Here is a 15,830-nt window from a genome sequence, read left to right on the forward strand (position 1 = left end):
ATTTCATGCTGTCGGCAACATGTGGAAAAATGCTTGGAATTTGTTCCATTCTTGCACACTTTTGCAATGCTTTTTGGATCTCAGAGATACAGAAAAACAATCAACTCGAAAACGAGACCAAATCGCGTGGTTGGAACTTGCCAAGGTGGTGGCGTAAATGCAGCTCAGTCCCTTTGAGTCTGTTGCATCATTAACACTCTCGAGTGGTGCCGTGTGCCCCCCATTCCATGACTGTTCATCATCAAAGTGAAGTGCAATTAAGCATGCAACAGGCCCTCTTCTTCCACCATCTTTCCTCATTTTGTTTCCTTCTCGGGTTCGTTTCGATTTCTGTTCTTTCTGTTCTCTTCTCTGCTGCACTTCACGCTCCCAAGGTGAGAGGTGTTAAAGTTTTATGGAATTTCAACAACGATAAATTATAATTACACGCAGTGTTGCGCATAAATCTACCCACACACACACCACACTCTTTCATAAATGCCTGCACACTCCCGCGGAGAGTCTTCAACCCCCAAGCGACTTGGAGCGCGTCAAACACAATTTGTACACGCATCAAGAATCCGCACCCCTCGCCATTAACACCTTTTGAGGGTGATTCTAGACCTGTCTAAATGTATTAGATTCAAAACAAAATTAAACGCAAAACTAAACCAATAATGCCACGCCATTGGGGGCAGAACCAAAAACAGAACCGCATATTTTCCAACTACTTTCAAGAATATAATTTGTCGAGTTAGTGTCAACATCCTCGATAGTATAGTGGTCAGTATCCCCGCCTGTCACGCGGGAGACCGGGGTTCAATTCCCCGTCGGGGAGAAATGTACACATTTATTTTTTTTCTTTTTTTTTGTTGCTCTCATTGAGAATGTAATTTTTTATGTATATTACTTTAATTATGGAAAGCAAAACACAATTTTTAAACGCATCAAGAACATTCTTCCACCATGAAGTTGATTCTATTCATGTCTATACATGCATACATTAAATTAAACAAGAAACTCCACACAATGGCACACAAAAACGAAAGAGCGGGCAGAATTAACTGAAAAAAAAAGAACAAGCGACATAGTCTGGCGATGTTGAAGTTAAGCTTTTAGCGAGCCGCTTCCAACATCCTCGATAGTATAGTGGTCAGTATCCCCGCCTGTCACGCGGGAGACCGGGGTTCAATTCCCCGTCGGGGAGAGATGTAAAAATTCTTTTTTCGTTAGTTTTTGTATTTTTTATTAAATTTTCAAATCAAAATTTTAAAATATCACTGATATTTGGCAGTTTTTTGATGTGCAAATGGATTATATCCGATAAGGGAGCCACACTATTCAGTAAATATAAATTGCAAATACTTATGAATTTTGATGTGTACTAATATGGGAGAGTGATGGAGTACCAAAAGGAGAAGTAAACCGAATGCCAGAAGCAATCACTTAAACAAAATTAAGTAAATAAATTAAGCAAAAAAGAAGAAAGGTAATCCCTATAATAATTCTCCCCGACGGGGAATTGAACCCCGGTCTCCCGCGTGACAGGCGGGGATACTGACCACTATACTATCGAGGATATTGAAGCACGTTTGCCAAATGCCACATTTCCAGTTCGCTGCAATATGGTTACATATTTCGCTTGATTTTTACCGCTTGGCTTGACTTAATTTTTTTAACAAATAAATGTAGACAGGTAAATTAAAATGACTCTTATGCGTATATAAATTGTGTTTGGCGGGCTTAAAGTCGTTTCAGGGATGACTAAAACGTATTGATATACATACATTATACCTTTAATTGTATTTTTTGACGTAGATGGTGGTGCGCATAAAAAGAAAACAACGAAAAAAAATGTCTACATCTCTCCCCGACGGGGAATTGAACCCCGGTCTCCCGCGTGACAGGCGGGGATACTGACCACTATACTATCGAGGATGTTGACGTTGATTCGCCAAAAGCTATAGTTGCAAGTCGCTAAATATATGTGGTTAGTTCTGTTTTTCCTCTGGTTCTAGTTTTGTTCTGTTTTGCGTTTAGTTTTGTATTTAATTAAATATTTTTGTATTTTGAAAAGTAATATAAACCTTCGAATTTGGTATGCTTTTTCTTGTAGTTGTGTATGTCATTTAATATGTTTTTGTTATGAAGATACATTGTAAACATAAAATACTCTCTGAGAACCAGCTGTAAAAAGAAGACAAAAAAAATGGTTTCACATTTCTCCCCGACGGGGAATTGAACCCCGGTCTCCCGCGTGACAGGCGGGGATACTGACCACTATACTATCGAGGACGTCAAGCTATGTTCGCCAAATGCTAGATTTGAAAATTTGTAGAACCATTTGGATCTAACCACAGCTGAGGGCTGTGTCGAGGGGTATACAGATACAGATACAGTATCTACTTCTATTGCGTTAGTTTCTGCTTACTGTTCCATGTGCAAATATACAAAAATCTTAAAAAATCGTATGGAAGTCCTTGAGTACCAGGCATACAAAACAAAATCAAAAAAATGTTACACCTCTCCCCGACGGGGAATTGAACCCCGGTCTCCCGCGTGACAGGCGGGGATACTGACCACTATACTATCGAGGACGTTGAATTACAGGATTCAAGAGGAAAACTCGAAATTGGTGGAACTTGTTATGTTCTACGTTCCAGTAGGAGATCTAATAATATGAAGAGTTCTTTTAACTTAAGGAGCATCAATGTGATCCTACTAGTATTATACATAATTCTCAATTTACTTTCCGAAAATTCATTAAGGGACAATTCTAACCACTTCAAGACAAGCAGTTGGGAAATTTCATGAACACTTACCACTCTCCATGACTTTTTCCTTGTCGTGTGTGATGGCATCGAATCCCTCCAAACTCGGTCCCGGTCCCATTTCCATGGCATTCAATGCGGCCGCAATGGCTTCGTCGTCTGGCCAAACATTCGCACTGAATTCACCTACAAAGAAGAACCAACGGAAACCATTCAAAAATGTAGTAAATTGAAAAACTGTGTAACTAATTTGTAAGCAGAGAGAAAAAGTGGCAAGCAACAAAAACTAAAGTGGGAGAGCTCGCCACTGGTATTGGGCGCACTTGAGTTGCTCTTCTGTGGCGCCAGGCAAATGTCAATTAATAATTTAACAACAACAATTGCCGGATTGTGGGGCGCCTGAAATACGAGATCTTAATTGAAAATAGAAATACAGAGGGCCGCATCTGGGAAGATATTGGTGGGGCAGAAAGTTCAATAGAGAGAGGGGAACGGGTTGGTTTTGGTTTTGGTTTTGGCTTTGGTTTTGGCTTTGTGGTTTCTTCCTGTATTTTAGCGGATGAGCGTGGGCCAAATTGACTGCATGTGGGATTCATGGACTGGCAGCTAAACGTGTGTCATAAACTTGGTCAAAAGGCTGTAATTTGCTGCTTCCCTCGGAAACCAGTCTGCCTACTGCTGCTGCGAGTCCCCCTCCCGTCTTCCGACCGTCTTAAAGACGTCTGCGCGCATCTTTAAGATACTGTTTGACAGGCCTGCCGAGATTACGTCTAGTTCTGTCGTCTGCACGCAACCCAGACTTTCGAGGATGACGCTGACGACTTGTCGGCCCACGCTGCTGCTGCCTAGACGGGAACTCTGTGGCTCTGTGGCACTTGGCATCCACTTCATTGAGGTGCGAATCGTTGACGCTGGCAGCTCCCGGGGCTCCCACTGGGCAACTTTCATGGTCTTGGCAGCATGAAAGGCAGTCAGCGGAAGCACCAACTCAGACTCTTAAAGTCTTAACGAAAGGGGAGAGAGATTTAACATCAGAAGGGGCATTTCCCAGATACATTTGCCAAAATGAATGAACAAACTTCATACATCATTTGATAAACCAAAATGTGGTTCGTGGCTGAGCGGACTTATCAAAACATTATTTATTATTTATGATGCGTCTCCTTTCGAGTGGCGTGGCAGGCAGACAGAACAGACACACAGGGAAATGGAAATGTGTGTCACTCAACGGGCAATTGAAAACGCGCGCGCTCTCTCGCTGGGTGGGCATGCAGCAAAAATCGCCAGCAAAACGCGCACAATTTGCAGCGTAAATCTGTCAAAATAATGTCCGATGAGTTATGCGAGTGCCGAGTCCGATGGTGGTGGTATTTCAAGCCTTTGGCCTGCAACAACCTACCTAGTCAGTGCAATGCACTGACTATGCAAATCCAAAAATTGATAAAGACTCAAACATGTTACCCCCAGAGAGTGTTTGACTATCGCTAATTGATTGAGTGCCTTGGCACTTGTCGACTCCATTTGCAGACTGCAGACTACGTAATTCCCCCGAAGCGTTGCTGGGGCTAATAATTTTCTGTGTTTGGTTGCTTTTATCGCTCTTCGCACACTCTGCGCTTCGGCTGGCAGTTACACAAGCCATCTATCAAAGATTGTGAATGGTGGGTGGAGAAGTTACGGGTCTTTCCAAGAAGCAAACCAAAACAAACCGCAAAACAGCAGCAAAAGCGAGAACAAAACAAAAGAGAACAGAATAGAAACGTGACAGTCCCGGTGGGTGCAGCAAAACAACAATCAATTGATAGGAAAAGGCAAGGTAACAAATACACTGGGGGAAAAAGGAGCTGCAAAAACATTCAGAGATTCGTAGTCTGTATGGGCCAAAATCTGATTGAACAAGGAATATTTATAGCCTCAACAAATGCATTGGAATGGCTTACAAATTTACCTTTTCAATCATTTTAATCTCAATTAAAATTCTATCTTTAGGTGTAAAGCCCAAAAAATTGTTCCTTTCAGTGTAGGGAAAGGTGCCGGACCGAGTAACTAATTTCTTATGCATGGAGCAAGGCAAGACGACAACCCAGCAAGCAAGCAACCAAACCAAACCGAACCGAACCCCTCGAGCACAAATTGGAGCACGTGCAAATTGCCTAGCAAATAGCCCAGGCAATCAATCAATATGCATACGATGATGATATAGTTCGAAAGCGTCGTTCAGTTCGGTTCGCGGTTCGCATCGCTTCAAAAGATTCGCAATTACGGGGAAATAAAAGCAAATGCCGGCTGCATTACAAATGAATTCACTGACGCGACAGTCAGTCAGTCAGTCAGAGAGCGAGAATCAATTGGGTGTGGTCCGGGCAGCAGCAGCAGCGACTTTCAAGCGGGGGTCTTGTCCCACCGCTCACTGAACTTTTGCTTAGCTTTTTTTTGTTGCTGCTTGCAGTTTTTCCCTCGTGTCTTTCAAGTGTTGCATTAACAGCAAAAAAGCAGCATTCCCTGTACAATCTCGAGTGCAGTAGCCGGCACTGAAAACAAAAACATTTGCCAACATTGTGGCCACAGATAACACAAAAGACATAAATAATGATGAATGCTAAGCGAATGCTCGCCAGATAAACCGCACAATGAATGTGTGGGGTTCGAGGAGTTTCGGTTCATATTCATATTAAGTGACTGATTGATTGATGGCCCCCCCGAACAAACTCTGTCTGAGGTTTATTTAAAGCTGGGTTCGTTTTTCCACGTTTTCGCCAAATCGCTCATAGTCGGGGGCATGTCAACACAGAGATTGATGGCAGAACTGGGCAAGAGGAAACCCCCAAAAGCCAAAGACTATCAATTGGGCAAATCAAAAGTGATGGCGGTGGCGGTGGCCCATAGCAGAGTGTGGGAGAATTGCATAAAATGCAAATGAAGAGGAACTTTTACTGAAATGATAGATGTTGAATGCACATCAGATAAACGAGTTGGGAGGATGGGTTTATATTCAGTTTGTTTTTAATATTTCCGCAATATAATTTATTATTAGTATACAAAGTCCCATGGAAGAGGGTTCTTTGGAGCGATGACTTCAGAAGTGTTTTCAACTATGTTTCAAATCATGCAGAAAGTTCCCTCGAATAATCAGATATTTTTCAGAAATAAAATCCTCATAAATCAGCTATTAAATAATGTTCAACTACAATTTCTGCACCATCAATGTAAATAAAATGTAAATAGTCAAACACCCAAAAAAGAATCCTATCCTCTGGGAAACCAACGACAAGCCACATCACAGGCGGAAAGACTCCCAAAATTAGGTCGTCCGACAATGTGGTGCTGGCACTTTTCTAGCAATTAAAAATTCTTGCAGCTAAAAGTTGCAGTTTTTTGCTTAAAAATAGATCAAAGTGAACATTATTTTACGGATTTCTGCTGGGCTTTTTGCTTGAGGAAATTATGCTGTGAGCGGGTTGGGAGTGGCGGATGCGTGAGTGGGACATGGCGGTCCAAAAATAACATTCCTGGCCGGGCAGGCGAGTGCAGCAGCAGCAGCAGCCTGGGCAGCCGGTGTGGAGTTCGATTCTGATTCTGTCCATCAACGCGCCGAGTCTATGCTAAATGAGCTGCACCCCGCTGCTGCCTGGCTGCCTGGCTGCCTGCCTGCTCCTCCGGGTATCCACACACTTGGGGGCGTGTGAACATTAGTCAAAAATGCGTAAATGAAATCAATTAAAATTACGCATAGCACACGAGACGCATTCGGAATGGGAAATCAGTGCGCCCCCAACCCACACCACCCCAGACCACCACTCACAGAATGTGTTTACACATTCGGCCTACGCGTTGTGCATGGCCTAATGAAGGCACGTACAGCCAGACATCCCCATACGTCCCTAGGGGTACGAGTGCAGTCCGTGCAATGGAGGAGAAGGAGTAGTGTGAGTGCCACTTCAATTTTGTTTACAACAAGTTCGGGCCCGCTGATTGCAGCTGGGCCTTTGCAGCCACTCATCTTCATCCTCTCTCTCTCTCTCTCTCTCTCTCTCTCTCTCTCTCTTCAGCATTTTTTCTGCTTAATCATATTGCTTCGGTTCACAATGCAGCCTTAATTTTCTTACGGATCACGCCAGAACAAAAAGCAGAAAAGAAAAGAAAAGAAAAGCAAACGAAACGAAACGAAACGAAACGAACCCAAATGAGAAATGAAAACTCATCGTATAATAGCACTGTCAATGGGGCAACTGTCAGTGCTCGTGGCCCCCAGGTGTTGGCTGTGCCTGGATGGATGGGGACTCCTATCTTCAATTTGTGCTGGCATAAATGCACCATAATGATCTCTTCTCGCCTGAAAATAATGGCCACAAATTGCTCAAATCACATCAATTTGTCTGCAGCAGAAAATAGATCGTTCCATCATTAATCGCACTTTTGTTTTCCCAAATAACTTCATCCAGCTCTGAAGAGTAAAAAGAAGCAGGAATTTGCCTAATGAAGCAGCTTTTGGAGTGTTTTGTTGATTGATCCAAATATTTTGTAATGCATAGAGGCACTAGAGGAATGATGAATTGATGGATAAATTCTTCGGATCTTTGTCTGTCTATCTGTGGGCATAATTCGGTATCTATAAGAGCAATTTATCTTTGTTTCAATCACTCTGGGATCCATAAATTTTTATATTTTCAAATTTTCTATCAAAAACAAAAACCTAAAATATATGAAATAATTCCTGGTAATTCTTCCTTTTCTTCTTCTTAACTTACCACAATTGTTAGCTGAAACATTCACTTTTAAATTATAAATTTAACAACTTCATTCCAGGACTTCGAATAAAGGAGAGCTACAGCTTGCCCTTCATTAAATCTTGCCATCAATCGTCCTTCATTAATACAAAGCATCAAGAATGCAATTCGGCAAACGTCTGTTGTTATTATTTATGGTATTATGCTACAACTTTGTTGGCTTTTTCCTATTTCAGACAAATGTGCAACTCGATGCCCACCCAGGGCCACCTCGATTCATGCCATGCCAGGCTAGGCCATGTGCCTCCTCGTGCTCCTAGACCCCTCTGACAGGCGCAGTCATGCATTTATGATGATTATTTATATAATCAGATGTGTACGCATGTATTTTCCAAATATTTTTCCAACTTCTGACTGACGTTTGATTTGTAATTGAAAAAGGCAGCCGCATAATTTTTAGCTCTTTTTTTGTGTTGTTCCTCTTTTACGCAGTCCAACATTTTGGGTGGTCTTAGATGCCACCAGGCCATCGCAGAGTTGAGATCTCTCTTTGCTCTGGCCATAGACCAATCATTGCCTATGACGTTGGCAAAAAGTTTTGCGCAGTTCTCGATTTCAAAGGCCTTAGAGATGACGACTCGACGGATCCATCCACAGATCCAAAGAGGCGAGACGGAGCGGGGCACAGCGAGCAATTTTTCTTTGCCGCAATTGAAGATTTCCTGTCATGATGCTCATTATGGGGAAGATTCTATAGAAAACACTTAAATTGAATAATGTCACCCAAAAGCGCTGAAATTGATGCAACCAACAGCGCGCTGAGACGGCAATTTCGTTGGATGGGAATGGGCATAGTATGGGACATGGGGATGAGGCCTGAGGATGGATGGTACAACGGATGCTCGGTCGGTCTCTCACTTGATGATATGTCAGCAGCCACGTTGGCATGTAATTCAATCTCTCTCTCTCCATCCCTCTCGACTTGAGTGTCTCTGCTGAATGCCAAAGTGTGAAGAGGCGCATTTCGGATAAATGTATTGTCTACAATTTCAGCAGGGACAACGGACAGAACAACACAACACAACAGAAGACAAGAGACAGCACTCGCAAAACACCAGAGCGAACCAGGAACCGAATAAAAATTGATGAAAATATGTGCAAGTGTCAGCGGCAAAAGGTAAACGGCATATAGAGATGTGCATGCACGATGCGTGAGGGGAACGGAAAGTTATGGGAATAAAGAATGCATCGCGGGATATATAAGAAAAGTTTTCTGCAAGTGGATCTTCAAGAATCTATATGACCTTAAGAGACTATAAAATTGGGGGCTGTAATATTATAACGATATCCATAATCACGACAGTTAGTCGTGTCACGTGCACGCCTCTACCTGAAAGCACCATCAGACAAACACACACACCGGCGCAAAGATAGAGATGCCCAATGATAAAGACAGAGACGATCTCAATCTGGTGGAGACCGCGTCGACATCGACGACCACTGAAAAGGGTCGGGTCGGATCGGTCCCTCGTGGTCGCTCGTCACATGAAGTGCCCGCTCGTCTTGCATGCCAACAAGCAGCAACAACACACACCGATCACCAGTGAGAGAGAGAGAGAGAGAACTCTGGAAATTGGAATGGGGCTTTTGCTTTTGATTTTTTAGTGTTCTTTAGTTTCTTTGAGCATCTACATATTTTACTGCTTCTTTCTTTTGCTTCGCCTGTCCCTTGGCTGTATTTTTTTGGGGGGAACCTTCGCATGCGAGTGTCCAAAAAAAAAAGATATGGCGAGGGGGGCAAACCAGAAAGTGGTGAAGAGACGTAGACAAAGACGACAGCCGCATTTGAAAAGAGACAACGCAAATCAAATTGTAAAAGTGTTAAAGGCTGACACATTCGAGTGTTTGACGCGTCCGTCGTCGGCGTAGTCGTCCCCGCCAAACTATAACTGTACGGATGGGGATGTACTGGGCATGTATTTGTTGTATCTCAGCATACCTGTCTGCCTTTGTGTGTGTGTGTGCGTGTCATGGTATCACTTTCAAAGACTGTCTGCCAGTCAAGGGCCAAAAGCAGAAGCGAACATTCGCCGACAGCTGCCAGGAGAGATTTTTTAAGAGATCTTCAGAAATGTCGAGTCTAAGATTGTACAATACAACGGCATGGATATTGAACCTCCTAGATGTATGCCGAAAACCCATAGAAAGTGATATTGCATCTGCTTAACCAGATTTCCAAGCCGAGTTAGGCGAATTTAATTGTAGATAAGTAAGTTTCATGCCTTGGATTTTCTGCTAGATAACGTATGACGTTCCCTGCAAATTTCGGTTTCTGTTTGGGCACAGGAGAACTAAAGCTTAAAGATCGCATCTATAGTTAACTCAGCTGTCTATCTAAACAAAGATTCCTAGCAGCAACTATTAAATACCTGACAAGAATACTGGGCAACAAAATGTTAGCAAATTCATTAAATACGAGTCTAATAAAATGCTCAAAGACTCCACGGAGATTTTAAAACAAATTGGAGCCACATTCTTTCAACCAGATAGGAACTAGAATATATTTTAAAATGCAAGAGAAATAAAGTTTCCACTACAAAACAAACCCCCCTGCTGACATTTCGTATATAACCGTTTAAAATAGTAGCGGAGCAAAGTGAAATTTGATATCGGTAAACCAAAAAGGAAGCAAACAACAGCAGAAGCTGTACCAGATACATCGATCCATGAATAACGTTAACGATCGCGCACCCTCATTAATATCCCACGAGATCTCACGAGTTGAATGTTGTGTGAATGTTATGCCTCACCCCCACGCAACCGCTAAAATTCGCATTAAATGCTAATCCTCCAGCAAATGACATCTTCTTAATTGGCCCACAAATTTGTTAATAGCAATGCTAAATCAATAAATATCTGATGGAAGAGAGTATATCAACCTCCCACTCGATCTGGATATGTTAATTGTTGTGGCACAATGGACCACGCTTTTATAAACCAATGCCAATGGCCTCGAGGTATGCGCGCTCGGGAACACCAAATTCGTTACGACTGAAAAAACCCCAAAAAAAATACAACTAAAATTTACACAAAAGGTTGAGCTCAAAAAAGTAGAATAAGATCGATCGCTGACTCTTGATTCGATGTGATTTCGTTTGATTAGACAACGAAATGCTCTTTGTGGTGGACTCGTTGGAACAATGGGGGAGTCTACAAGCGAACCAAAACTGAAATTCAAATGTGGTTGTTGTGATTGGAAATGTATTATGATTTGCCACACGCTGCCATTGAGGGAAGCTAAGAGATATTGCTGCTGTGGCTAATTTGCATTCGATGCGGAAGCTGGATAACCGATGGTCATTGTCTAGAGTTTAGACTCAAGAGAAAACCACATCAAGAAGGGAATAAATTGCTTCACAATTTGAATATTGTATGTAATCTAAAATCTGCGCATGTCAGGTCAATAAACGGATGCATAGTGGGTACCAAATAGATGGAATTAGTGGCAGATGTATGTATGCATTTTTGCAAAAGATGTTTTTATATTTTTTAACATTCAAACTGATTTTTCTTGGTTTCTTGTTGAGAAACAAAAAATGAAACCTTTTACAGTTTCCCATACCGGGAATTGAACCCGGGCCTCCCGGGTGAGAGCCGGGTATCCTAACCACTAGACAATATGGGAGATGAAAGATCGCATGCCTAACTGCTTTATGAGCCCGCGGTCTACACATGCTTAGGACTTACTTTAAGTAACTTGTACGATTAAGACCGTCCCATACTTAATTTAGTGGAGGTAGATTTGGATTTAACATCGAATCGATTTAATGTCGAAAAACCAAGTCTACGCAGAAATAGCTTTTTGACCCAAGGGCTACATAAAATGTATCTACTAAATATGGAAAACAAGAATCTAGTCTAAATTCTAGATTGATCTAATACTTATTTATAGAAATAAATTCATTCTAAGCCCACCTACACAAAATTAAATTTGGCAGAGACTTTCATAATCGTTACTAAAAGAATTCCAAAGTATGTGCCACGTGGCTCATGTAGCAGTTGGACGAGGGATCTTCCATCTCCCATATTGTCTAGTGGTTAGGATACCCGGCTCTCACCCGGGAGGCCCGGGTTCAATTCCCGGTATGGGAAACTGTTACAGTTTCTTTTTTATTATTTTTTTTTCCTAAATATGGGGCGAAAAAACCCAGTATTGTTTGCAAATAAAAGAAACACACATTTTTGAACAAAAACCCCAGAAATACACCGACTTTCTTGATATTTCTTACCTAAAACTGATAAATATTTCATATTCCCAAAAATACTTCTTGTTTTACTCCAAGTTAAGTAACGATAAATCCTACCATTACTGTATCGATAATATTCTTAGGCTATCTATAAGCTATTTTTAGCCATCCTTATAGCAGACACGACCCGCACATTGACTGCAAGAATTTCTTCGTGTCTCTCAATTTCTGGCAGTGCCACCATTATTTGCCAAGCAGGAAATATTATGCAGATCTTCGTTTCATTTCATTTTGATAAACACGAATGCTGCTCGCCAAGACTGTGGAGAATGGGTCTCGGCATCGGAATGGGGTCTGGTCTGGTCTCCAGCTGGAAAGGCGAACTTTTGCCTGATGCCCGCCGCCTGATAGCGGGGGACAGACGGACTGCATGGCATGGCCTGGACTTTCCAAGGAAAACATGGTTATGGCTTGGGGGCCACAAAAGGCCAGCTATGAGGTGGAAGGTGCCATATCACAGTGGGAGTGGGAGTGGGAGTGGGACCTGGGATCGGGTGAGAATCGGGTGGGCGTGCTGCAAAGCATTTTGGACAGGAAAGAGGCGCGTGGAGCGTGCCTCATAATTGGCAAAATGTGGAAGAGGATGGCGACGAAGCCGCCTAACACGACAATTATTTGGGCAATGTGGTAAACGGTTTCTTCGTTCTCTCTTTTCCATTTGGCTCCGCATAACTTGGCTAACAAGCAAAAAACTGTTGACCAAAAATTAAGGCTCGCAATGCGCGTGCAAAGAGTCACAGAAGCAGACACAGAGAAATGACACATCAGATAAGGCAATATCACCTACCAGCAGCACCAAAACCCGTACCAGAGCCCAGGGAATCCAGCTACCAAACGAGGTCTCTGCCGCATCCACACACAAAGAGAGAAAGAGAGGAAGATGCCACAATTGATTGCCACAGAACGAACCGAACCGAACCGAACCGAGGCCAGTCGCAGAGGCACTGAACAATGCTGGCAACTCGATTTGGAGGCGGCTCCTCAGGGTCGTTGCACAGCAGCGACGTCTGCGCGTCGTTCCCCATTTGTACTTTGCAATGCAAAAGACGCGACGACGACGACGACGACAACGAAGACTTCCACCGCCAGATCCTCTCTCTGGATCCCCATGTCGAGTACACGAAGTACAACACAAATTGTGGTGTCGAACATCATGTTCGCCTTTAGCCCAAAAAAGAAACAAGACAGAGAGCAAGGGTAGCTGTGGAGACCGAAGTTTTAGATACTCTTGAAAATCTGTGTAAGAAATGGTAGGGAAAACCTGGATATATTTCAGAGAAAGATTCTTCCTATGGAAGCTTTATCTATGATTGTAGGAATTATCTCCTCCAGCCTCCTTCTTTAAGTTTCCAAAGATCGATGTAAGAGCTAAAGTACCCTCTGCCAGGGCATACCAAAACAATGGACTTGCAGACTTGTCTGGCTGTGGGCTGCAATGCAGCACTTTTCGGGCGGATTTTTGAGGAAAAGTCTAATTGATGAGTGACTGGCTGACTCGCGGTGGCATGTCCTATGGCTAGACACATGCAGCAACAGCAACAGCAACAGCAAGAGCAGCAGCAGCAGCTCATTACCCACTAGCCAGCCTACCCAATGTCTGGGTTGGCCTGGCCTGGTCTGCTCTTGGCCAGACGAACGACACACAATGGACGCATAAAGCAAGTCGCATAGTCAGGCACTGCGACTTGTCATTCCCCGCCCCAGGAGACGCTGCTGCCCGCGCGGAGTTGCCTTTTGACGCATGAATAAGTAAGCAATGCCAATTTTCAATTTCCAATGGCAATGCCAAGATCACAAAAATCACAGTGCTGTTGTGCCCAGTGACACTGGGCCGTGGGCAAGGGAAATGCAGCAATGCTGACAATCAAATATTTGTGATTTATAATCAAGGAATTAACTTGGGCGGTGCCTGGGGAGTTTTATAATTATCATATTTATGCTTTAAAGGGAAAAATGTATAAAATTCGTAAGCTAAAAGTGGCCCAGAGGAAGGAAGAACTGAAGAAGAATTTTAGACATTTCTCTCGCGTTATCTAAAATTACCAAGTAAATGCCATAACTTGCTGCAAGTTGTATGTCAAACAATTATCCTTAAAAATAAACCAAACATCGATCTATACATTGTTCAATTGTCAAACCCATTTATGTCCCAAGATGTGTAGACTTTATGTAAACCATTTCCCCATAACACCTACAACACACAAGGAGTTGTACTTTATTTCCCAACCCTTTGCCACACTGTTCGAATTGGTGTGAATGTTAAACAACAACAAAAAACGCTAAGTAACAACAGAAAGGAACAGCAACAACAACAACAAAAGCTCTACGTGACGTTGCACAAAAATTGACGAATATTCTTGCTGGTTGAACATTTTGCCACAGGAAGAAATAAATTGCGATCTTTTGTCTGTGTGGGTTTGAGTGTTCATTGTTGTTGCCTTTGCCGTTGCTCTTTAACACTTCACGTGCGAAATAAGGCAGCAGGAAAGCAGCAACAAAGGCAGCGAGTCGGGGCGAGGGATTCCCAACTTTAAATTAGCTTTGACAAGATAAATGATCAGGCATCGGAGCTGCTAAAAACGAAATGAAAAATGGATACTCACTCCTGCTCCGCCTGCTACTTCTCCATATCCAACATTTGGCACTCGCTTTGCCGTGGCTCAAAGTGCCCGGTAATTGTACAGTGAGTTTCAAGACCATAATGGCAGTTGCTTGGAGCTGCTGGGGGTTAAGCTTTGAGGTTTTTTGGGGAGTTTATTGGATTTTATGCGTTTATTCTTTCGGTAAGAAAAACGAAATCAATTTATACATTTTTAGTCTTGCAATCCCGACTCACACTGTACCCAAGCTAAATGCATATCCAAATGATAAACGCGAACTCGAACCTGCACCGAAAGTGACCTCCACTGGGCATGAGGGTTACAACTCATCCTTATTCCCACTCCAGTACCATTATCATGACCACTGCCAGAGCCGTTGCCAATGCCCTGCTCATTATGCTCGTCTCAGTTTGCGTCCAGCATTTGGTCTGCTATTTCAATCGGACCGGAAGGGCCACAGCGCTAAGTATATATAATTTGAGATACTCTGCTGCCCCTCGAAGCAGGTTCCAAGCAATTTACAATTGGCAATGGCATCGAGGCGTCAAAAGGCTTATTAAAAGAAATTTGCAATTGCAGCGGACAGCGGACAGCGGGCAGCGGACACCCGACAGGCGGACAAGGGACAGTGGAAAAGAACTAAACGAATGGGAGAGGGAACCCGAAGCAAACGAAGCACATTTCAAATTGCATCCCAAGATGCAGAGCTCAAGATTTACCATTCTCGTCTGACGTCGAGCCATTTATGTTATTTTGTGCTGACTCTGTCCGCAGTTCTGTGGCTCCAGCTCCAACTCCGGTCCTGGCCCTGGCTCTCCATCTTCGTCTTGGTCTTAGTCGCCTTCTTTTGCTGTTGCTGCTGCCTTCCCCTCCATAAGGCCCGATCGCACACAATCCCAATCCCCCAATCACAATGGGGCAGGCACGAAACTCCACTTTTAGAAGGCACCTTATCTGTGCAACGGCATCATTATTTCACACCAACTCAGCTGAAGGCACAAAGCGAGAGCCATGCCAGCATTCAGCAGCAGCCGCCAACAGCCCGAAGATGGAGCGGCAGGAGGAGACAGCAGCAGGCAGCAGGCAGCAGGCAGCAGTCAGCAAAGGGCACACAAACGGCATAAATATTATGGCCAAGCTGCAGGAAGAAGCAAAACTAAACGCAAACAGGAACCTATAGAGATGGTCAACAACAAAACAGAAGTAAAAATCACGCGCAGGATTTGTATAAGGCAAAGGCCCAAAAAATAGGCTTGTTGGCGCATTTACTCTGCTTACGCAAACTCTGATTTGGGTTAAAGATTTCAGCTAGTTGCGAAAACAATTTGGTAACACTTTTAGATGGCAGTATAACAATTTGTTGAACAGATTTGAAGACTCACATTAGAGATTGAAGGGAAGTCTGAGCATGGCGAACTTTTCCTGAGTATTTCAGTAAATTTTGAA

General features: G+C 43.1%; 1 protein-coding gene and 8 non-coding genes across 9 annotated transcripts in view; 3 read left to right on the plus strand and 6 right to left on the minus strand.

Moving 5' to 3' along the window:
* LOC117582583 (bone morphogenetic protein receptor type-1B) overlaps positions 1-15,830 on the minus strand; it is a 59,104-nt gene that overhangs the window by 24,334 nt on the left and 18,940 nt on the right. The window contains exon 2 of the mRNA XM_034270429.1: positions 2,802-2,936. Within this exon, the coding sequence (XP_034126320.1) occupies positions 2,802-2,877 (76 nt within the window). The 5' untranslated portion in view covers positions 2,878-2,936. The remainder of the gene's footprint in view (positions 1-2,801; positions 2,937-15,830) is intronic.
* Positions 746-817, plus strand: Trnad-guc. The gene has a single exon. It is a non-coding gene; the product is annotated as a tRNA-Asp (tRNA).
* Positions 1,115-1,186, plus strand: Trnad-guc. The gene has a single exon. It is a non-coding gene; the product is annotated as a tRNA-Asp (tRNA).
* On the minus strand, positions 1,487-1,558 carry Trnad-guc. Its single transcript has one exon. It is a non-coding gene; the product is annotated as a tRNA-Asp (tRNA).
* On the minus strand, positions 1,846-1,917 carry Trnad-guc. The gene has a single exon. It is a non-coding gene; the product is annotated as a tRNA-Asp (tRNA).
* Trnad-guc lies at positions 2,203-2,274 on the minus strand. Its single transcript has one exon. It is a non-coding gene; the product is annotated as a tRNA-Asp (tRNA).
* On the minus strand, positions 2,505-2,576 carry Trnad-guc. Its single transcript has one exon. It is a non-coding gene; the product is annotated as a tRNA-Asp (tRNA).
* Positions 11,091-11,162, minus strand: Trnae-cuc. Its single transcript has one exon. It is a non-coding gene; the product is annotated as a tRNA-Glu (tRNA).
* On the plus strand, positions 11,558-11,629 carry Trnae-cuc. Its single transcript has one exon. It is a non-coding gene; the product is annotated as a tRNA-Glu (tRNA).

The sequence above is a fragment of the Drosophila guanche genome, unplaced genomic scaffold, assembly GCF_900245975.1.
Source record: "Drosophila guanche unplaced genomic scaffold, DGUA_6, whole genome shotgun sequence".
Lineage (NCBI taxonomy): Eukaryota > Metazoa > Arthropoda > Insecta > Diptera > Drosophilidae > Drosophila > Drosophila guanche.